At 45.5% G+C, this 23251-nt stretch overlaps 2 protein-coding genes and 1 pseudogene across 2 annotated transcripts in view; all 3 read right to left on the bottom strand.

Annotated features, from left to right (window-relative positions):
- Positions 1 to 6438, bottom strand: part of STOX2 (storkhead box 2) — a 310137-nt gene extending 303699 nt beyond the window's left edge. Inside the window, exon 1 of the mRNA XM_051832750.2 lies at positions 6353 to 6438. Coding sequence (XP_051688710.1) covers positions 6353 to 6362 — 10 coding nt within the window. The 5' untranslated portion in view covers positions 6363 to 6438. The remainder of the gene's footprint in view (positions 1 to 6352) is intronic.
- A 10246-nt stretch (positions 6439 to 16684) lies between these two features.
- Positions 16685 to 23251, bottom strand: part of TRAPPC11 (trafficking protein particle complex subunit 11) — a 56324-nt gene continuing 49757 nt past the window's right edge. Inside the window, exons 27-30 of the mRNA XM_002709491.5 lie at positions 23156 to 23247; positions 21251 to 21384; positions 19409 to 19576; positions 16685 to 17459 (exon numbers count right to left, since the gene is read on the bottom strand). Coding sequence (XP_002709537.1) covers positions 17415 to 17459; positions 19409 to 19576; positions 21251 to 21384; positions 23156 to 23247 — 439 coding nt within the window. The 3' untranslated portion in view covers positions 16685 to 17414. The remainder of the gene's footprint in view (positions 17460 to 19408; positions 19577 to 21250; positions 21385 to 23155; positions 23248 to 23251) is intronic.
- On the bottom strand, positions 21818 to 21910 carry LOC127490416 (U6 spliceosomal RNA; annotated as a pseudogene).

The raw sequence follows: 23251 nt of genomic DNA, 5'->3' as shown, positions 1-23251 counted from the left end.
GCACCACAGCACCGGCCCCCCTTGTCTCCTTTTTTGGTGAGGGATCTCCAGGTACCAACCAGGAAGCCACTGTTCCAAGACAGTAGTGGCAGCTTTCCACAGCCCCGCAGCCTCCAGCCTAGCCAGGAGAGGCAGTAAGGAGTGAGTGATAGTGAGTGAGTGAGTGCTGGCCTCAAGTAGTTCCTGGGAGTCCCCTGGCTCCATGGCAGGGGCCAGTAGGAGGTGGTGACTGTGACCAGGATCAGCAGGATCAAGGAGTTGCCCAGCAAGTGGGTAGAGCCTGGTATAGCCCTGCTGGCATCGCAATAGCACCTCCTTCCAACAAATATGGGAGATTCCTCCCTAGACATGAGCGTGATGGACAGACCAGCTCCTCACACAGAGCTCCTAGGGCAGCCACTCTGGGTGTGTGACCGTGATGATGCTTCTTCAGGGCTTCAAAGGAGTAAATAAAGTAGAGTCAGAAGTCCGATGATGCACCTGCCTGGGGCTGATTCCCACTCGCTTACGGGAGTGTGACTTGTTTGCAATAGGGGAATAAAGTTTGTGCTATTGTTTGCTGCAAACAAACAAGAGAACAAACTCTTAGAGGTACCTTCTGGGACACAGAGAGCTCACATCTGGGGAGCAAGGATGCTGTCAGAACCACCCACATGGTTCCTGTCCATGCTCAGCTTCCTACCCCTGGCAACAGATTCAGTGTGGAGGTAACTGTGCAACACACAAACCCATGCACACTCCTGCCCACTCTTCACCTAGTCACAGAAGACCAGAGTCAAGATGCAGGAAATAACATTTTCTCACCAATTAGGATCACGAAGACGCAAACAAAAGAACAACAGGAGAGGAGGGAGAGTAGTTACATCCCTCAGGACCATGGCCCAATACCTACTACAATTGTCCTGGTGATTTAGACTTTTGGCAGGTGACTCAACTCCCATTTGCCATCAATGAAAATGCTATAAGGGTTTTTGCACAAGTTTCCAAAAGGAATTTTGGGCTTACATTTTTCAATGCATAGGATCTTGTACCTTTTCTTGAACCTTCTCACTGGAAAACTCCAAACAGGAACAGAGTTCAGTGCCAGAGACATAAACTAGTCATCACAATCCCCATTCTGGGGATGTTGCTTCTACTTATTCTTTTTTTGTTGTTTTTTTTTTTGTTTGTTTGTTTTTTGTTTTTTGGACAGGCAGAGTGGACAGTGAGAGAGAGAGAGACAGAGAGAAAGGTCTTCCTTTTTGCCGTTGGTTCACCCTCCAATGGCCGCCGCAGCCGGCATGCTGCGCTGATCCGATGGCAGGAGCCAGGTACTTATCCTGGTCTCCCATGGGGTGCAGGGCCCAAGCACCTGGGCCATCCTCCTCTGCACTCCCTGGCCACAGCAGAGAGCTGGCCTGGAAGAGGGGCAACCGGGACAGAATCCGGCGCCCCGACCGGGACTAGAACCCGGTGTGCCGGCGCCGCAAGGCAGAGGATTAGCCTAGTGAGCCGTGGCGCCGGCCCACTTTTACTTATTCTTCATTCTGAGTCGCTGTCATGGCTCACAACAGTGCAAGTTCACCCATGGGACCCATTTACTGGCTCCCTTCCTATTAAATGCTGTTGATGTGGTGTGGATAGGCAGGCATCTGGGTAAGTCTGAGGAGTGGGAACCCTTATAACCTTGCATGTTACCTGTTTATCTGGCAATCAAAGATGCCCCCCTTCCCTGTACTTCAGGGAGATCAAGAAGGAGGAGGAGATGTGGATATTAAGCTCCACATGAAATTGATGGATATATCATAAACATCCCAGATGGCTTCATGCATGCAACAGCACTACCCTCTACCTCATAAAAGAGGCTGGGAATGGGGAGAGTTTTTTCTTTGGCTAGGGATGATGGTTAGAGGTGCTGCACAGGTTTTCTCTCTGCCCCACCCCCATTGCCCTGGGGAAATCCTCTAGTCCACTGGTGACAGGTATTCCTCAGTGTGGGGCAGCCCATGCTGGTGCATGAATGTATGTTTTCTCTCTCCCTGTTAAATAAATCCTATTCCCATTGGTCCACCCATGTAAATTTCTCCACTTAGACTTCTTTGTGAAAGGCAAGAATCCACATTACAGATTAGGATGTAGTGTAGCAGGTAAGGCCACTGCCTGCAGTGCCGGCATCCCATATGGGCACCGGTTCGTGTCATGGTTGCTCCACTTCCAATTCAGCTCTCTGCTATGGCCTGGGAAAGCAGTAGAGGATGGCCCAAGTCCTTGGGCCCCTGCATCTGCATGGGAAACCCGGAAGAGGCTCCTGGCTCCTGGCTTTGGATCAGCACAGCTCTGGCCATTGCAGCCAATTGGGGAGTGAACCAGCAGATGGAAGACCTCTCTCTCTCTCTCTCTCTCTACCTCTCCTTCTCTGTGTGTAACCCTGAATTTCAAATAAATAAATAAATCTTTATTAAAAAAGAGATTAGGATATACCCATGCCCTCAACACTGTGATCTGATATTCTTTTGAAAAATAAGTCAGGCTTTCCTGTCAGATAAAACATGCTTCCTGTAGCAAACACTTCAGAACAGGAAAGTATAATAAAGAAAATTAAAGTCACCTATAATCCAAAATCAGTAGTTTGCTGTATATACTTATGGTTGTTTTCCCTAGGGTATTTGCGTGTGTGGTGCCTGTTTTGGCTTTGATATGGGGAAGCCAGGTGAGACAGAAATTGGTGAGCTGGGATTTTTGCCAGCCCTGCATTGTAACTTTAGCCCCTCACCTATCAATTTGATATGCCCACCTTCCCAGGATGCACTTGTGTCTCATTTGGGACAGGGAGGATGAGAGCAGTGAAAGCCACACAGAAGTTAAGCTTGGAGGCTCCTTGGTGTTTTGTGTGTTGTTCGGTTCTGTGAGGGTGAGCACAGAACCCCCTCCTACGCCCCTTTCCTTGTCCTTGGTCTAAGTGACCCCAGGTTAGGCACACACCGCCCAGAAGCCTATGTCCCTTCTCGGCTCCTCCTTTTACTTTCAGTTCACACGGCGAATTCACATAAGGGACTGATCATCCCAGAATTTGGAACCAGGTCATCTTCCCTCACTGAGAGAGGTGACGCTCCGGAGACACCGTGTGGGCATACGGCCTTGACCTAACGAACCAAGGAAGTCCCCCACTAAGCACAGGACATACTTACGCTCTGATACACCACTGTCTGTTCGCCTAAGGTAGGGAACCCCCTGCAGAATGCCATCAGCTGCTGAGGTGCTAGGAATTTGCTTTGTTATGGCAGCAGTGCTGTGCGTGTCTTTCCTTTGGCTAGAGTTGGTGCGGAGCACCGCTCTTAAACACTCAAGCATGGGAAAGATACCCCCCTCTCAGAATCTCACGTAGATTACCAAACATAGTGAATCTGTGAGTGATAAGAGCCTGACACTCCAGGCGTCTGCCTCACAGACAACAGTTGATGACTCAGGAAGAGAGCTCCCGACAGTGAAAATGACAATGTAGCAAACAATGTAGCAATGCCTAGTCAGCCACCCCCCAAATACCCTTGGGATGAACTTAGATTACCTCCAGGCAATAACCCACACGAGGGCATCCCATTTGCACCCAGTGAGGATCCCCACATTTGTGGCTGTCCTCAGGAACCCCAGGCTCTCAGGGCAGCCGCTAGACCCCCATCCCACCCACATGTTTGCGTTTAATGTCAAAGTGGCTGCAGAATTCAGGCCCTGGATTCCAACATCCGTAGAAAGGCTTCTGCTAACCAAGAGTTGAGGATATGCTGGTGTCTTTCCAGAGAATGCAGGACAGCCCATTTGGGTACCAGCCAGAAACATCAAGCCTGCAACTGACAGCCAACCAGAACCAGCTGAACAAGACTGAGAATCCGCCTTATTAGCAGCCACACCTGCCCTATCATCCTACCCTGAGAAACTGTCCATAGCCACATCCGCTACTGCTTTATACCCCACTAGCTCTGCTCAGCCACTCAAAGAGCCCACAGCCTGTGTGCTGTCATGCCATTCCTGATTAGCACTGTTCCTCATTCCTACCCCCATCTGAGTAAGCACTCCTATGGTCTCCCGTTTTGAGCACTGGTTAGTCAATGACGGGTAAGATCCCCTGGGGGACAACCTAAGAGAGGCACAGCCACGTATGGAGACCACATGGAAATGGGGTCAACAATGGTATGGCCAAGAATCATGCCTCTCGTTGCTCAAAAATAAACAAAAAGGAGGCAATGCGGTGGAACGAGAAATGTGGTGGAATGAGAAGGCCATGCCAAGATGGCCGCTGGCAAGCGAGTGTCAGTTACTCAGGAGTGGCTTCAGAAACCCCCTGGGAAACCACCTGGCAACAGGCTGTGATTGGTTAGGGCATAAACAGCCCCGTGACCGGATTGGCTGCCTTGGCTATTTAAGCCGCTGTACCAACTGAAATAAACGAATCTGCGGGCTGCTCGCCTCTGGCCCACTTTCACCCAACTCACGGGGTCTGTGTGGTGATTCCGTGCCTCTTGCCCCCACCACACTCCTCCTCTCAGAACGAATCCACAGCAACAGGAGGCACTATTAAAAACCCTTTGCTTTGGGGCCAGCGTAGTGGGTTAAAGCCCCAGCCTGCAGTGCCAGCATCCCATATAGGCGCTGGTTCAAGTCCCAGCTGCTCCTCTTCCGATCCAGCTCTCTGCTATGGCCTGGGAAAGCAAAGATGGCCCAAGCCCTTGGGCCCCTGCACCCATGTGGGAGACCTGGAAGAAGCTCCTGGCATTAGCTTCGGATCAGCTCAGCTCTGGTTGTTGCCGTCATTTGGGGGGGGGGGGGTGAACCAGCAGAATGGAGGACCCCTCTCTGGCTCTACCTCTCTCTGTAACTCTTTCAAATAAATAAAATAATTCTAAAAAAATAAAAACAAAAAAACCCTTTGCTTCAGGCATGCTGACACCACTCTTTGCTCCATAAGGCACCACCGCTCACCTCATAAGAGAGACTGATAATGAGGGAGGGGCCCTCTCTTGCCCTTGACAACCCTTCTCAGGCTTTCTCTGCCTCGTTCTCATAGGCCACTCTGGCGCTCCCACACTGGGTATCTCTCCATGTTAATATATATTCACTCTGTCTATTCAAAACAAGGGGGGAGGGACTGACACAGTGGCAGGTAAAGCCACTGCCTGCAGTGCCAGCATCCCATATGGGTTCTGGTTCGAGTCCCAGCTGCTCCACTTCTGATCCAGCTCTTAGCTATGGCCTGGGATAGCAGTAGAAGATTTGGCCCAAGTCTTTGGGCCCCTGCACCCGTGTGGGAGACCAGGAAGAAGCTCCTGGCTCCTGGCTTCGGTTCCGCCCAGTTCCAGCCATTTAGGCCAATTGGGGAGTGATCCAGCGGATGGAGGACTTCTCTCTCTCTGTAACACTCACTTTCAAATAAATAAATAAATCATTTTTTAAAGAAAAAGAAAATAAAAAACTCTGCTTTCACTTGTTCACTGCATATGGATGCCTCTACTTCGAATTCTTAGCTGGGGGGGACCGGAACTTGTAATAAAGATGAAGACGCCTAGAGGTTTGTCTTACAAAATGCGACCCGATCATAAATTCTGTTACGCACTTGCTTTTCCTTCAGCAATACACAGTGGCCATTTCCCTGGTTATTAAATATCTGTGACCAGGCCTGGGCCAGCATCGCCCCCCAAAAAAATGACTCCCAAGGGGAAAGGGTCCTGCTTACACAGGGGATTTATCTCCCTAGCCAGACCCAGCGATCTGCTGTCTGCCAACCCAAACAGAACAGGAGGAAGGCAGGCCTGGCTGGGAAGCACCTGACCTCGACGGACGGGCCACTCGCCCTGCCTCCTGGTGGGGACATGTCGCAGGCACCCGGGTTTGCTGGAGGCCACGCAAGGCACTCGCGGGGCTCAGCCCTGGCGCTCTCCTCTGCAAGGCGGGGGTCTGCCCTTAAGTGGGCTTCGAGGTGAGGCGCACAGAGGAGTGAGTGGAGGCTGTTAGGGAAGCGGGCCGAGGGACCAGCGCAGACAGAAGCACCACCGCGTGGCCCGGTCACGGCGAGCCACGCAAACCCTCTTCCTCGCGAAAGGCCAGGCAGCTGGAGCGCCGCGTCACTTCCGGTGCGCCGGTAGCAACCTGTGCGCCGTCTGCGCTGGGCTCTAGGCGTGAGGGGCTGGGGCAGACGGTGGCTATGCGTGGTGGCGAGAAGCCGCCGCCCAGGCCGAGTCCCAGGGACGGGCGGCCGCGGGTCCCGGCCTCGCCTCACGTCCCCCGCGGCGGGCGCCCTCAACAAGGGCAGCTTGCGGCGGGTTTTATTTTTTTCCAGCCCAGCACCAGAAAACCTTTTGGTTCGTCACAGTTGGGCTCCTACCTTGAAACATAAAGGCTCATTGTCCCGAAGTCGCCCAGCTAGTCTGACCGCTTTGGAAATTTCGTTACGCTCCCGCGACCAGGCTCGGCGGGGGGCTGGACGGCGCCCAGGAGGCGACGCGGGCGGAGCTTGCCCCGAGCGCGGGAAAGCGAGACGCTGGGGAGGGGCTCGCTTGCTCGCCCGCCCTGGCACGCTCCGAGCTGACGACCCCTCGGAGGACAGTGAATAATTAACACGGATGGTAAAACATGGCCGGAGTCGGTGTGTGCTGTTGGTGCAGTGATCGCCTGTGGTCAAATAAATGACATAAAATACAGTGATTGAACAGGATTCAGTCTTCCTTCCCGGTCGGTCTTAGGCACTTTCTCTAGGTGGTCAGTTGGGATATCCATGCATTAATACTAAGTGCACGGTTGATAAAGGTTTGTGTTTGCGGGCGCTGCTTTGGTCTTATGAGACAAGAGCCCTCGTGAATTTTAGTTTTCGAAGCAGGAGCTTTGAAACAGGAGCGCATAGGTCTAAATTTGGAGGAAGTCTTACACAGTAGTTAGCAAAGATGCCACAAATCCATCACACCATCATGGGAAGCCTCCAGCTTTTTCGTTTATATTGCTGTTCCTAAAGAATAGCAGAGGGCTGGTATCGTGGCTTAGCAGGTTAAGCAGCTGCCTGCCATACGGGTATCCCATCTGGCCGCTGATTCCAGTCCCAGCTGCTCCACTTCCCATCCAGCTCCCTGCGAATGGCCTAGGAAAGCAGCGGAGGGTGGCCCAAGAGCTTGGACTTCCGCCACCCACTTGGGAGACCCCAGATTAAGTTCCTGACTCCTAGTTTAGACCTGTGGCCATTTGGGGAGTGAATCACTGGATGGAGATCTCTGTAACTCTGCTTTTCAAACCAACAAATTAAAAAAAAAAAAAAGTCGGGGGGGGGGAGGAGAGACTAAAAATTAAAGGTCTCAACATTAGGAATAGCAAAGGCACTGACTCTACTCTGAAAATTAGAAAACAAAGATTTTTCTTTCCTGTGGAATACATATTTTGAAGTGATTGCATAGACAGTGGTTGGAGCCCCAGCTGGGCTCTGAGAGCCCCCCGGCTATATATAGTCCAGGTTTTTGTCTTCCTGCATGTAGGAATACAACTGAAGCCCAACACAGAGATGAGCAGAAAAACAGGATTTATTGAAAAGCAAAAGGATAGTACACACTCGGGCATGGATGCAGGCACCCTCAGAGATGGAACTGGTCCCACCCAGGCTGGGTCTTTTATAGGATAAGGGCTAGTGAGTACTCATGGCAGGCCCTGATTGAATGTAGACACTCAGTGTTTGGGGTGGGACTGCCGGGAAAGTGGTGATCTCCAGTTATGTGTCGCAGTGTCTGGTGCAGGATGGAAAGTGAGGCTTCGCTGCATGGTGGAGAGGGTGTGCCTCCAGCCATGCTGAATCAGCAGGCAAGGTGATGGGGATTGGGTGTTGGCAGCCCTTAGCTCACTAGCCACCTGCCTACCAATATGGTTAATAGATGATGAAAAAAGGTTACTATACAGAATTCTAGAAAATAAATGCAGCATAGCAGTTTAAAAATTACATTTTGCAATTTCTAATTAAATAACTGATTCAGACAATTGCCACTGTTGGATAATGTTTTAACAGAACCTTGTAATGAAGGGATTAGGCTGTCATCCTTAGCATCATTTAAAGTGAGACAACCAGATTATTATGTGTGCTGATAAGAAGCATAATATATATCACTAGTGAGATATTCTAAAAAATACAGCACAGAGGGAGGGAAGAAAGAAGGAGGACAGATGGGAGGGAGGGAGAAAGAATTGGATCTGCACAAGCTGTTAACTCCAGGTCCGTTGGAAATACAGGATACAGAGAAGAGTTACATCAACACCCTGGGAAGCAATTAGTCAAAGCCAGAATGTGGGATACTTTACAAGGCAACCGAGTCCATTTCTTCAACAAGTCAGTGATGAGGGATAAAAAGAGGAAAGGCACTGTGCTACATTCAGTGAAATTTAAAGACTTGAGACAAAATTAATTGTAATGATGACCTTGTTTGGATCCAAACGTCAGCTGTAAAAAGACTGCTTAGCTAATCAGCGACATTGGATACATGCGGTCTATTAGATAGTTTTAAGGAATTATTAGATATAATAATGCACTGTGCCTTTAAAAGGCCTTTTAGTAAGTGAAAAAATTTAAGAGGGAGATGGAAATGGCAAAGTATTCATGGATGAAACAGCATATAAGCATGGAAGTTTGTTATGGTCTCTACTTTTGAGCATGTTTGGATATTTTCAAAATAAAAAAACGAAATAAAGGATGGCGGCCGGTGCTGCAGCTCAATAGGCTAATCCTCCACCTAGCGGCGCCAGCACACTGGGTTCTAGTCCCGGTCGGGGCGCCGGATTCTGTCCCAGTTGCCCCTCTTCCAGGCCAGCTCTCTGCTGTGGCCCGGGAAGGCAGTGGAGGATGGCCCAAGTGCTTGGGCCCTGCACCCCATTGGAGACCAGGAGAAGCACTTGGCTCCTGCCTTCGGATCAGCGTGGTACGCTGGCCGCAGCGCACCAGCCGTGGCGGCCATTGGAGGGTGAACCAACGGCAAAAGGAAGACCTTTCTCTCTGTCTCTCTCTCTCTCACTATCCACTCTGTTTGTCAAAAAAAAAAAAAAAAAAAAAAAAAAAAAAAAAAAGAAATAAAGGATGGCAATCAGAAGTAGAGAAAACACTGTAGATGTAGTCTACCTGATGGTCAGTAATACTTCTGATAAAAAAGTTACCAGCTATCTGATTTTATTTAAGATCTATTTATTTTTAAAAAGGCAGAATTACAGAGAGAAAAGGAGAGACACAGAGAGATCTTCCATCTGCTGTTTCACTCCCAGATGGCCACAACAGGCAGAGCTGGGCCAGGCCAAAGTCAGGAGCCAGGAACTTCTTCCAGATCTCTCATGTGGGTGCAGGGGCCCAAGCACTTGGACCATCTTCCACTGGTTTCTCAGGCACATTAGCAGGGTGCTGAATGGGAAGTGGAGCAGCTGGGACTTGGACTGGCACCCATATGCCTCTATACCACAAAGCCAGCCCCAACTATCTGATTTTTTACAAAAGCTATCATGGAATTCCTCTCATCCAGTATTTAAATAATTCAATATTTCATCTTGAATAGAGAGCTTCTTATTTTTTCCTGGTAAATTTGCATGTAGAATTCTGTCCTCTGTTGAGAAAATGGTTGCTGAATTATCATCCAAGATCAAATATTTTTAAAGTATAATTCTTCAACTCAATGAGTGCTGATGTGGCCCTCAAACTTGTGCCATACTTTAAACTTCAAAGACATAAATTAATGGTACTCAGAGGGTGAAAGCTCAGAGGTCACTGGGTGCAGTCATCAGTTCTCACAAGAAGGGTTGTTACAGGCCGGCAACACAGGTCAGTAGGCTAATCCTCCGCCTGCGGCACTGGCACCCCAGGTTCTAGTCCCAGTTGGGGCGCTGGATTCTGTCCCGATTGCTCCTCTTCCAGGCCAGCTCTCTGCTGTGGCCCGGGGAGTGCAATGGAGGTGGCCCAAGTGCTTGGGCCCTGCACCCGCATGGGAAACCAGGAGGAAGCACCTGGCTCCTGGCTTCAGATCTGTGCAGCGCGCAGGCCGTAGTGCCACTTGGGGGTGAACCAACGGAAAAAGGAAGACCTTTCTCTCTGTCTCTCTTTCTCACTGTCTAACTCTGCCTGTCAAAACAAAAACAAAAAAACAAAAGAAGGGTTGTTATAAAAGCCTGAGTTTGGGCCCAGCCCCCAACTCTGCTTCCTGGCTCACCATGCGATCCTTCCTCTGCACCTGCTTCACCACTGCCCTCCTCTAGGCCAATGCAATAGGACCACCTGATCTTGGCCTTGAACTTCCAAAGCTGTGAGCAAGAGAAACCTCACCTTTTCTCTGTGTAAAGGTAGTTGCCTCAGGCATTTCACTGTAGTAACAAAAAACCTGACTAAAACAATGAACATTACCCAAAGAGAAGACAAACTTCAGCCCCAAATGCTAGACTTTGGGTAGAAAACACCCTGCTCTCCAGGGGCGGCAGCGGAGTCAGCGGCAAGCACTCTCGCAGCTTTAAGTGAGTTTCATCTCCCCCGCTAGTTCTCTCATCACTGAATACGAACCTCTAGGGCAGAAAAATCAAGGTCAGCTTTACTCCACGGTGGACAAGTCTGCCTACGTTCAGAGCAGTTGGCAGCCACGGTGCTGGCAGGGGTGGGTGCCAGCCTCCTCTGTCATCACCTGGAGAGCTCTTCCTTGAGCTGCTTATTCTGCAGACTGTTACAGGTCCTCCCAGCTCAGCAGCTCAGCTCACACACATCGTCTGTTCATGGATGACTGAAATGCATCCCCATACAACCAAAACACAGAATAATTTTATCATGCACACGAACACACAAAAAAGGCAACTCCACCATCAGTCTTCCAGCAAGCCCTCCTGCCCCGCTGCTTCCTCACCTGGCACTCTTCCAGAGCTAGTCACCTCCCACGTCCTCCTCTCTGCCTTGTGGCCTTGTTTTTTATGGAAAAGTTCAGACCCATCCAGGAGAGTAATGAGCACAATGGTACCTACAGGTCCTCCCAGGTACCTATCACCCCTCTTTAACTATTGTCAATTTTTCACAGCTGGGTTGATCCACTTCTCCCCCACCTAGTTTCTGATGTTTGATTTTGTTTTTAGAAATGTTTTAAAGGCAACTGCAGACATGCCATCAGCTCACCTGTCCTCTAACTACAGAAGTTGTATTTATCATATTGTATTGGAATTTGTTCACATGGCAGTTTCTCCTACGGGTCTTCAGGCATAGGAACTCCTTTAAGGCTCCTTTAAGGCTTTCAGAATCAGCACAGAAACTAGCCCCCAGAAGGCCCACAATAAATACTTGCAATTCAAGGTGTATTTAAAGGCAATAGGTTGCCTGAGAAACACTTAAGTACAGATCTCAACTCACAGACGGCAGAGTGCCTCGGGCCTCAGACAGATCTTTAGCCAAAGACTCATTTGTTTGGGAGTAAGCACTGGCACTAGAATGGTGGCTGTGTAGTGTAGCTGTTAGGCATGCAGACTCTGCACACTGAGTGCCTGGAGCCCAGCTCCACCACCTCATGCTGAGTCACTGGGAATGGCATGCTGTTTTCCAGAGATAGATGAAACAATAACTCCTGTCTCACACCTGGGATGAGGGACTTTATACAGTACTTCATAAAGTTTGATGGGTGCCAGTTCCTGTCCTGGCTGCTCAGCTTCCAATCCGGCTCTCTGCTCCCGGCCTGGGAATGGCAGCAGAGGACGGTCGAGGGTCTTGGGCCCTGCACCCACATGGGAGACCCAGAAGAAACTCCTGGCTCCTGGCTTCAGTCTGGCCCAGTCCTGGCCCTTCTGGCTATTTGAGGAGTGAACCAGCAGACCGAAGACCTCTCTTTCTCTGTCTCTCCTTCCCTCACTGTAACTCTTTCAAATAAATAAAGTCTTTTAAACAAAATTATGCATGGATTTTCAAGTTTTTTTATACCAGAATAAGTATCTGTTGATTCCATTTTTCTAGGAACTTTTTTTTTTCAAGATTATTTATTTATTATTTATTTGAAAGGCAGAGTGACTGAGGGACTGATTTCCCTCTGGTAGTTCACTCTACAAATGCCCACAAATGCCAGGTCTGGACCAGAAGTTAGGAACCTTATCTGGGTCTCCCACATGGGTGCAGGGCCCAGGTACTTGGGCCATCTTCTACTGTCTTCCCAGGCACTTAAGCAGGGAGCTGGATCAGAAGCGGAGCAGCTGGGCCTAGCATAAGCATTCTGATACAGGATGCGGGTGTTGCAAGAGGCACCTTAACCCACTACACCACAGTGCTGGCCTCTCCAGGAACTTTCTGCAGTACCCTCATATACTGGCTCCCTTTGAATCTCTGGAGGTGGCAAGACGTGATGTTCGAGGAACGGTCTGAAAAGGAAGTGCAGCACTCAGCTTGCTGGTTCCATTCACACTGGAGCTCTGTGCTGCCACATAAGCAGTGCAGCTATGAGACTGTACTGGAATTGGCGCTCTGTGAAGGAGCCCTTGACATGGAAAGATGCCTGTTGGCCCCCAGCTGCTTCCCTTCCCTGGAGAGCTCACAATCCCACTACCCTAACTCCAGCTGTCTGACCACAGCTGCACAAGTGATCCCAAGCCAGAACTGCCCAACCAAGCCCTTTCCAAATAATTCCTGACCCAACGAAACCACAAAAGATAATAACAGTTGTTTTAAACCATTAAGCAATAGGATAATTTGCTCTGTAGCAATAGATAACCAGAACTGGAGAAGTTAATCTCTCTGTGCCTCAGTTTCCACAGCTCTAGAAGAGGCACAATAAGGACACCCATACCACACTGGGCTTTTATAACTATTAAATGAGATAAAAACATATCCATCTCAAAGAATGTCAGCATTCGGGAAAGAAAACATGGTTTAGAAATCTCAACCAATCTAACAAAGATACTATTTATAAGTTCCCATTTGCCATGCACACTGACACATTTTAGATAAAGTGCATTCTACAAATTAAAAATCAACTTCAAGGTTGCTATGAATACTTTTGCATTCTTTCAATGACTAGGAAGAAAACAGCTTAAAAAATTGCCCTGGGCCATCAAAGAAAGAGGTACCTTTCTCTGAAGGGAAGAGAACTTCCACTTTGATTATGGCCTTGTCTAAATAAGGTCAGAGTTTGTGAACTCAAGAGGCTTCCATAGCCTTGGCAGCTCATGACAAGAGCCTCGGATGATTACTGACGTCATAAATAAGAGTGTCAATTGTTAAATCAACAAGTTGCTGTGCACTTGCTCCCCACGTAGAACCTCTGTCCTTAATGTGTTGTACTATGAGAATTAACAGTAAAACCAATCTTCTAACAGTACTTTATACTTTGTGTGTCTGTGGATGCAAACTGTTGAAATCTTTACTCAGTATAGAGTTGATCTTCTTTATATAAAGCTAATTAAAAATGAATCTTAATGAAGAATGGAATGGAATGGAAGAGGGAGTAGGAGATGGGATGGTTTGCAGGTGGGAGGGTAGTTATAGGGGGAAGAACCGCTATAATCAAAAAGTTGTACTTTTGAGAGTATAATGTGCATGGTTTATACACCCTGATGTGCAAGGGTACTTGGCAGTTTCAACTCTGGTTCTGCTTCCCTCTCTGTAAAACATGCTTCAGGAAGCAGAAACAATAGGCCTCGTGAGTCTTCGCTCCTTTGTTCTCAGGCATAAGTAAATTGAGTGGAAGGGAAAGTTTCTCCCAAATTCGATGTTTCAGGAGAACCTGAATATAATTAAGCTACGAATTTCTTTTGCTTTTCATGAAAACATGATTTAGCGAACTTTACGGAGTTGTTCAGATGCTTCTGAGAATAGCATAGTTCGCTTTGTAAAACGAAGTGTACAGACCAGCCATGGAGCTCGTAAAGGATGGTCCATAAACATTGGCTAAACATGTCGCAAAGCAAACCCACAGGTGTGAAAAAGGTGTTCGAGAATATTGGGAGAGTAAAAGTCTGAATTTGTTTTCTTATATAACTTAATGCACAAGGTCAATGGTCCCTACTTAGCATTCATTCATAATGTGATAGCCAGAGGTTTTCATACTGTGGGTTCAATTCATGTGGCATGAAAAACATGGAAGGGACAAGGTAATTGTACCTGGTCTCACTTTTCCACTGAAACCCTCTGCAATCACTGATGCTGCACATACCGCTCATGCATGTCACTACTATCTATTTATGCTACCCTTAAATACAACTCATCTTTAAGCCATTTCTTAACAAAGAGTTGGGACACTCTGAGGGGCCTTCCTGGGTTTTAAGGTCAAGAGGGGGAGTTTCAGAAAAGCAACTGCTAGGACTGCATAGATCCTCTCTATTATGAAGGTGGGCTCAGGGCCAGCATTGTGGCACAGCAGGTAAAGCCACCCCCTGCAATGCTGGCCTCCCATGTGGGAACTGGTTTATGCCCTGGCTGCTCCATTTCCAATCCAACTAACTCCCTGATAATGTCCTGGGAAAAGCAGTGGAAGATGGCGCAAGTATTTGGGGCCCAGCCACCCATGTGGGAGACCAGCATGAAACTCCTGGCTCCTACCTACAGCTCGGCCCAGCACTGGCCATTGTGGAGTGAGCCAGTGGATGGAAGATAGCTCTCTCTCTGTCTCTCCCCTCTCTCTTTCTGTAACTCTGACTTCTAAATAAGTAAGTCTTTAAAAAAGAAAAAAAAAAGTGGGCTTAGTTTTTCCATTTGCTGTGATTTTTCCTTAAAAGCACTCCCTTTTCCCATTGTCATGCCAATGTGGAAATTAGAACACAGAATTCTTAACAGCAATTATCAGGGAGAATATCAGTTGGAAGGCTCTTTATATTCTGGGCAGAAATAACATGAGCCATGAAAGAAATGACTTCATTAAAAGAAAAACAGGCACCTTCCTTCAAGTGACAAGAAAGACATTCTAAAAACTTCAGAGTCCTGCCCCATAAAATCCCTTTGCTCTTAGCAGAACTCAAGGACAAGGAACCTAAGCCCTTCTGACAAAAACTGAATCGAAAAGATCAAAGTTGCAAGTTAATCTTTTAGGATCACAAAAATACAAAATTAAGGAAATCAAGAACTCACCCCCGACTCCCCAATCTTGCTCCTCACCGTCCTCTGGGGTTACCCGCTGGTGCGTACGTTCAAACTTTTACTCATCCCTCCCCCTACGCTTTAGCTGAAAGTGTGTAGTCCTGCATGGTGTGTAGAGAGCAACACAGAGAACCAGTGACATAGGATGAAGACAAGCAGTCAGTATTCTCTCAGGACACACACAAGTCCCAGCCAATGGCACACAGGCAGTGAGAGACACACCCTCGGTCCTTCTTGGCACTCAGAACTTTTGCCAGTCAGTACCTCCTGATGGTCTGGATTTTTTTTTAAAGATTTATTTATTTGAGAGGCAGAGTTAGGGAAAGAAAGATAGGGAGAGATAGGGAGGAGTTTTCCATCTGCTGGTTCACATGGCTGCAACGGCTGGAGCTGGGCCTGCTTGGATATAGGGCCCCAGCACTTGGGCCGTCTTCCACTGCTTTCCCAGGCCATTAGCACATGGAGCAGCCAGGACCCGAAATGGTATCCATATAGGATGCTGGCACCACAGGCAGAGGCTTAACCAACTACAACATAATGCTTTTGTTTTTTGAACCCAGGGTAGGTCATGATTTAGAACTGAATGAAAATTTTCAGTTTCAGAATTGGTATGTAGGATATATTCACAGTATTGACAGTAGAATGTACTATTTGAAAGAATTCTTGATTGGGAAATATTACTGCCAACTCTACAAAAGATCAAGAAACAAAATATGGAACCATATATGTGATATATTTACAGTAGCATACACAGTTACACAGATGGCACTGGCATCAATGTTAATTAAAGTGTATGTCAGCGACCCAGTTGTTCAAACACATACTTCATGTTCACAATGGCAGTGTTGGCACCACTGAGATCTCTATTATGTAAGCGCTACATCAAAACATCTTAGAATGCAAAGGACATGAAAGATTTTTGTCAGTTGAAGATCTTTGCAATTTTTTCAATGCAGATTACATCCCATTAGAATGTCCTGAAATCACTTTAGCAGGTTATAACAAGGGATATTTTTATAAGAGTGTGGAGAATGTATTTCACAAAACTTTTGTTTACAGTTTTATGTATTTACATATACATACACACACTTGTGTTTATACATGTATGTCTTCACTTAGGGAGTGTATTATGTAAATGCTATCAACAAATTATGATAACATAACATAGTAAGAGGAGCAACATAGTTGGCACTGGCGGAGCACTATCTTCGGGTTGGGCAGCGTTCCAAGCTCTTGTCGTATTACTCTGTATTACCTCATAACAAGCCTATGGCGTTGGTATTATCATCACATCTTAAACATGAGAAACATGAGATACACAGAGGGCAAGCAACTTGAACAAGGTCACCCAGCCAATAAGCGGCTGAGGTTGGACTTGACCCTGGACAGTCAGACTCCATAGGCATGTTCTCATGGCTGTGACCTAAAAAGCTGTGCCATAACTGGGAATTCCCGAGACAGCCTATTCCATCACCAGGCTCAGCCAGCGTTAGCCGAGCCACTTCAACACAGACTTCCCAGTGTCCAACCCTGTGCTCTCTACTCTCACACCGGCGCTCTCAGTAAAAGCTTGTGCGTGACATTGACATCAGACGACCTCAAGATAAATGAAAGAGATTCCCAAGCATCTTTGAAAGAGAATGTATTTATTTACATCAGCACTTCCTGTTTTTACAACATTGCTGCTTTTTAGATAGTAGAATTTTCCAGGAGATCAGGTAGTTTTAAATTATTAAAATATTTTAACAAAGAAAAATTTTACCCTTTGATTTTTATTTACATGAATTTTTAAAAGTTTTAAATAGTTCTTTTGAAACAGCACAACTGAACTAAAAGCTCCTACTTAGATCCAGCATCTTTCTGAAAACTGTTAGTTTATGGGAGATTATGCACATAATCCTTTCATGTCCTTCAGAAATATGAACCCTGCCTCTCACAGAGACTCACTGGAGATGGAGAACTTTTCTGGGCACAGTCTTTTGTGCACTTTCTTTCTTTTTTATTTTTTTTCCATTTTACACTTTCAAGATGCCTCCTTTTCCAGGGACACTGTACATGCAAATCTCTCACTTATAAAGAATTTACAATTCACAAATCAATGTTCAACAGTCAACAGCAACAATGGTCTGACACGTTTTCACGTCGCACTGACAGATTTCAAATATTTATTAGTGAAACTATAAGAGAGGATAGGTTTTCCTAATATGTTTAGCACGAATTCCTCCAAATAGATGCTGTAACATCCATTAAAAAATAGAAAAGGTTATTTTTTTACCATGATCAAAGCTACAGTTCACAATGACACAGCCGTGAGGTCTGCCCAGCCGTCGGGAAGTAGGGCCACAGCCTGTCTGGAACATCACGCAGCAGCGATGGAAGTGTCATCCACGAGGCGGCCCTGCGGCTTCAAGGAGGAAAAACAAAACAGGTTCAACCCGTGGTAATGACAGCGAAAGCTCTACTGTTCTGAGGATTCTGAAATTGGTACAACTAACAAAAAGAATGCATAGATGGGCACCAGTATCAAAATGAAAACCATCACTTCCTTTACCCCACTTCTCTCTTCCCAGGAACCTGGGCCCCAGCCAGTCACTGCACAGCCCTTCCTCCTGCTAACACAATGGCGGGCATCACCAGCTGACCATGGACCTCTGCCCACTGAATGCACTTCAGCCAATGCTCTCTTAACCTTGTGCGCTAGCAGATGCTGCCAAGCCATCACGGATGGCGCATGAAACACAACCTGCTGGCCATTCCCGCATTACCGGTAATTTTATTCTTTCCTGATCGGGGTCCTCCCTATGTCTCCAGCTGAAGCAAGCCAAAAAGCCTGGGCTCACAGACAAGCTCTTTTTGGGGATTTAAGGTCTCCCAGTTTCCCATTGGATAAAGGATGATGTGCAATAAACTAGATTGTCTAACAATGTGAATTACAAGGAGAGAAGCAGCAGATAGAAATTTCCTTTCCCTAAGGTTGCTGCCTGAAAACATTCACAATATCCTAGCAGAAAAGGTAAGGTCAAAAAGAGGGGTCCTAACTTTTTAGCTGTAAGATTTCCAACAGGTGAGCAATATTCCAGAGAGCTATCTAGTAGCTCAAAGAATACAATTTGTGCCAATTATTCTATTTTATTACACTGCTACCCAATAGATTTCTGTGGGGACAACATGAGAGATGGTGATCCAGAAATGTCAGCATGGTGATACAACTACACAACCAAAGCCACTTGTGACACTTGAAGCAGAATGATTCCTGAGGGACTTCCCGGGGCAGTGAAGAGCTCATTCCTGCTTTCAGTTCTGCTGCTATCATATGAACACGTATGTGGGTGCATGTAGATGTGTGTATACATAAATACGTTCATGTAAGTAAAGGTCTCTGGCATTCAAGGCAGAAACACAATGAGCAAAATAAAAAGTGCCCAGCCTTTTATTCTTCACTTAATTTTTTAGTGCTGAGAGTGGTTGCTCAGTCTTAGAAATAAACACTGAGCCTGGCTAAATCCTTGCCAGATGGCACTTCACATGCAGGGGCAGAAAATGAGTACATTGTGCAATCAGCAAATGGAATTATTTTATTAAAAAAAATACTGAACCAATCTTGCTCCAGAGAGTGCTGTCCAATGTGGTAACCACTAGTCACAATAGCGACTGAGTACCTGATGTGTGGCTAGCATAATCAAGTAATTTTTGAATTTGGCTTTAACTAATTCAAATATTAATAGTCTTAATGATTATTTTCAGAAGGAAGCCAAATCTAGTACTGCATAGTCAGAGAGAATTGGGGAAGTTTAAGTATACTTAGAAAGTTAATCCATTTTGACTGAAAACTAGTTACAAACAAACTACAATTTAAAAACACACTTGCCTACCAATCCAGGGGAAACATGTTCAAGGATACTGTAAGGATAAATCATTAATTATATAATGATTATTATTATATATTTTATTATATTATTATATATTTATTATTTATACAATCATCATGTAAAATATCAATATATTATATATTCATATATTATCATATAATATATATTATATAAACATATATTAACATTTAATATTACATACAATATATTTAATATTTACATATAACATATATTTAATATTTACATGTTTATATGCATTTATATTTTATATATGTTAATATTTATATGTCTATATAAATATTAAATAAAAATCTCTGAAGTTAAAATCTGTAAGATAATAGTAACCTTATGGAAAGGAACAGCAATATTGCCAAATTCATGTAAAAGTGAAAAAACTATAACTCTTAGTCTCAAAACACTGCTCAATAAAGTTTACAAGTTTAAAGACAGAGAATTTAAAAAGGCCAAGATTTCTAAGCCTTACCTTTACAAAAATACTGGTAGGTATAAAACGCCTCAGCAGCTGATTTGTGAAGTTAGGAAATCGAAGTAGGTTAATGTTGAGAGATGGCAGTTGCTGGTATCCAGCCATCAAAGGATAGAAATTATATAACATTTCCTGCTCGGTGCCAGGTAGGATACGTAATCGAATCTAAATCGTAAAAAGTTATAGAGAAAGTCAACCAAATACACACATATACAATATCTATATGTTGTTATTCCTCAATTATTTACAAAAGATTGGACTCTTAAATGCTTCTGGTGGAATATTCACTTGGTCTCCTATTGCATCACCCAGATAGACTGCAAAATGTAGGGCTGAATTAGTATGAGATTAGGATGAGGTAGAGAGGAAACATATTTAAAATAATGCAAGATTTCTGTTTCTATGAACATCTAAAAGGCAAGTTATATGTGCTCAAGAAGAATACTACTGGCCGGCGCCGCGGCTCACTAGGCTAATCCTCCGCCTTGCGGCGCTGGCACACTGGGTTCTAGTCCCAGTCGGGGCGCCGGATTCTGTCCCGGTTGCCCCTCTTCCAGGCCAGCTCTCTGCTGTGGCCAGGGAGTGCAGTGGAGGATGGCCCAAGTGCTTGGGCCCTGCACCCCATGGGAGACCAGGATAAGTACCTGGCTCCTGCCATCGGATCTGCGTGGTGCGCCGGCCGCAGCGGCCATTGGAAGGTGAACCAATGGCAAAGGAAGACCTTTCTCTCTGTCCACTCTGCCTGTCAAAAAAAAAAAAAGAAGAAGAAGAAGAATACTATTCAGGTTAGTATTTCTTGTGTCTTAGTCCAGACAGATTTTTTTTTTTTTTTTTTTTTTTTTTTTTTTTTACAGGCAGAGTGGACAGTGAGAGAGAGAGACAGAGAGAAAGGTCTTCCTTTGCCGTTCGTTCACCCTCCAATGGCCGCCGCGGTAGGCGCGCTGCGGCCGGCGCACCGCGCTGATCCGATGGCAGGAGCCAGGAGCCAGGTGCTTTTCCTGGTCTCCCATGGGGTGCAGGGCCCAAGCACCTGGGCCATCCTCCACTGCACTCCCTGGCCACAGCAGAGGGCTGGCCTGGAAGAGGGGCAACCGGGACAGAATCCGGCGCCCCGACCGGGACTAGAACCCGGTGTGCCGGCGCCGCTAGGCGGAGGATTAGCCTAGTGAGCCGCGGCGCCGGCCCTAGACAGATTTTATGTTCACAATGTTATAGGACAATTTAAAGAAAAATGTCTGTTTGTAGATAATTTATGTGAACAGAAGACAAACTAGTTGTTTCTGGTATTTTAGGAATTTTGTCTTTGTGTTAAGGTAAGTAACTTTGAAGGGAAAGAAGATGCTGCAATGTCTTCAACAGTACTGTGGAAAAGAACACACTGATATTATTTTGGCATATTTATATTTCCTACCTATTTATCAGTCATATCTGGAAAGGATCAGGACACTCAAGAAAGGGGAGAAATGAGTGTATGTATGTTCATGATGTGTGAAGGGTAATATATGCCAGACATACCAATCAATTACAGCTGGCACTGTATTTAATATAACATAAACGTAAAACAGTAGATGGACATAAAGTATATTTCATGTACAATTCTATTCTGCATTTAACAACAAAAACACAGCATTCAGAACACAGCTAAGTCAGGACAGACACTTCTGAGTGTTAAGATGCACTTGCTCCTCCAATTGTGCCTTTAAAGGTGCTTAAAAATCTACTATTACCAAAACAACTGGGAACAGAGTCAGCACTGATCATCTATAAAAATTCAGTGTACAACCTTTCCTGGTCCTATGATGACCCTGTATCAGCAACACACCGACACATGACCGGTACCTGCTTGAGACCTGAGAACATGAAGGCATCACTGGGTTCCACAGAAATTTCCACATCTTGAACCAGGTTGGTCTTATTCTGAAGGTGATACTTGACAGGCAATGATTCTCTGACACGCCCAAATGATGGCAGATCTAGAGAAAGTTATCAGATTCCTCTTGGTTAACAAAAACAGCTCACTACTTATGGATTTCTTTTGTAAATATGCCCCACTCTACAGACACAGTATTATTTAGATTTATGATATTATTATATTCTTGCCAGATAAGGAAATTCTTTGATTGGGTAACAGGTACAGGATTATGATAAAACAAAGAAAATAAATCTTCTTCTAAAAATGACTTAAGGTCTTGGTTATCAGGAATTGAATTATATTTTAGGAATAATTGAAAGTCTATAAACGATTTCCCAAAATATCAATACTGCTTCTTATGCTAGAATAAGTAAAAGTTGTATTTCAGTGAAATTGTCAGTAGAATTTTCATTCAGTCATTCATTCACTAGATAGACACCGTTGTTTGGTTTGTGTGTCTTCTGCAATACTACCATTATATTCTTCCTGAGATGCAAAAATATGAATGTGTCATGAATTTATGTTTCATCCTTGTGCAGGGGCCATGCTAATCTTCTCTGAATCATTCGTGCTGCTTAAGTAAGCACTACATATTATTTCTACAGAATTATTATAGACATGAGAGTAATCACACAGTTGATAAAGGGAAGCTTCTTTGGATGAAAGCATTTTAGTAAAGAAAGAAGGAACAAAGGATAGTCATGCCTTCTGATGGGAACACATACCATTATTAGCTATGAAGTATTCTTGACAAAAATCTGAACCTGAATGTGACCAAGTTTACAAACTATGGATACATAAAGATTTTTTTCTTTTTCTTTTTCTTTTTTTTTTTTTTTTGACAGACAGAGTGGACAGTGAGAGAGTGAGAGAGAGAGAGACAGAGACAGAGAGACAGAGAGAAAGGTCTTCCTTTGCCGTTGGTTCACCCTCCAATGGCCGCTGCGGCGGGCGCACCACGCTGATCTGAAGGCAGGAGCCAGGTGCTTCCTCCTGGTCTCCCATGGGGTGCAGGGCCCAAGCACTTGGGCCATCCTCCACTGCACTCCCGGGCCACAGCAGAGAGCTGGCCTGGAAGAGGGGCAACCGGGACAGAATCTGGCACCCCAAGTGGAACTAGAACCCAGTGTGCTGGCGCCGCTAGGCGGAGGATTAGCCTGTTGAGCTTCGGCGCCGGCGATACATGAAGATTTTTAAAATGACACCATGCAATCAGCAAAACTTAGGCTGTGCGAAGCTCTACAGAACAAACGACTTGGTCTCTTCAACAAATAAAGAGCAAGGAAGAGAGGAGCAGAGAGAGATGCTGGCAGAGGGTAGAGTGCTGGAGGAAGCAGCATTGAAAGAGGGGCTGAGAGAGTCAAGAATAGAGAGAAAAGGATGTGGGGAGAGTCAGTCAGCCTATCTACAGGTTACAGAGGGATAGTGTATGAGAGTTATCTGGCAACTCAGTATATTCAGCATTTAGACCTCAAGTAAGCTGAAAAACATTCATGGTCAGCTAGAACAACTTCAGTATTGGAATCTGATATTAAGAAACCTATTGCTAATATTTTAAATTGTGATAATGGTCTTATAATTATGTTTAAACAATAGTTGATATTTTAAAAGGGAAACCAAAATATTAATGGATGGAATACTCCCTAGGACTTGTTTCAAAATAATGGGAATAAAAGGGAGTTTATAGGGGTACGGATGAAACAAAACTGGCCATAATATGATTTTATAAACATTGGAAATTCTGCATAATAATTAGAAAACTGAAATCTTAAGAAGCTAAAAAGTATTATTTTTAGATCATTGTTATCAAGTAAAATTTGAATTCCTGCTACCTGCGTTCACATGGAGAGGGATATTTTCTACAATCACATGGGGTAGAGTGATGACAGTGCTGATGACGGGGATGTTTTCCATGGCCGAGGTCCTAT

This window comes from Oryctolagus cuniculus, chromosome 2 (genome assembly GCF_964237555.1).
Source record: "Oryctolagus cuniculus chromosome 2, mOryCun1.1, whole genome shotgun sequence".
NCBI classification, from domain to species: domain Eukaryota; kingdom Metazoa; phylum Chordata; class Mammalia; order Lagomorpha; family Leporidae; genus Oryctolagus; species Oryctolagus cuniculus.
The sequence above is the reverse complement of the archived record's forward strand: the minus strand, read 5'-3'. Positions and strand labels throughout refer to the sequence as shown.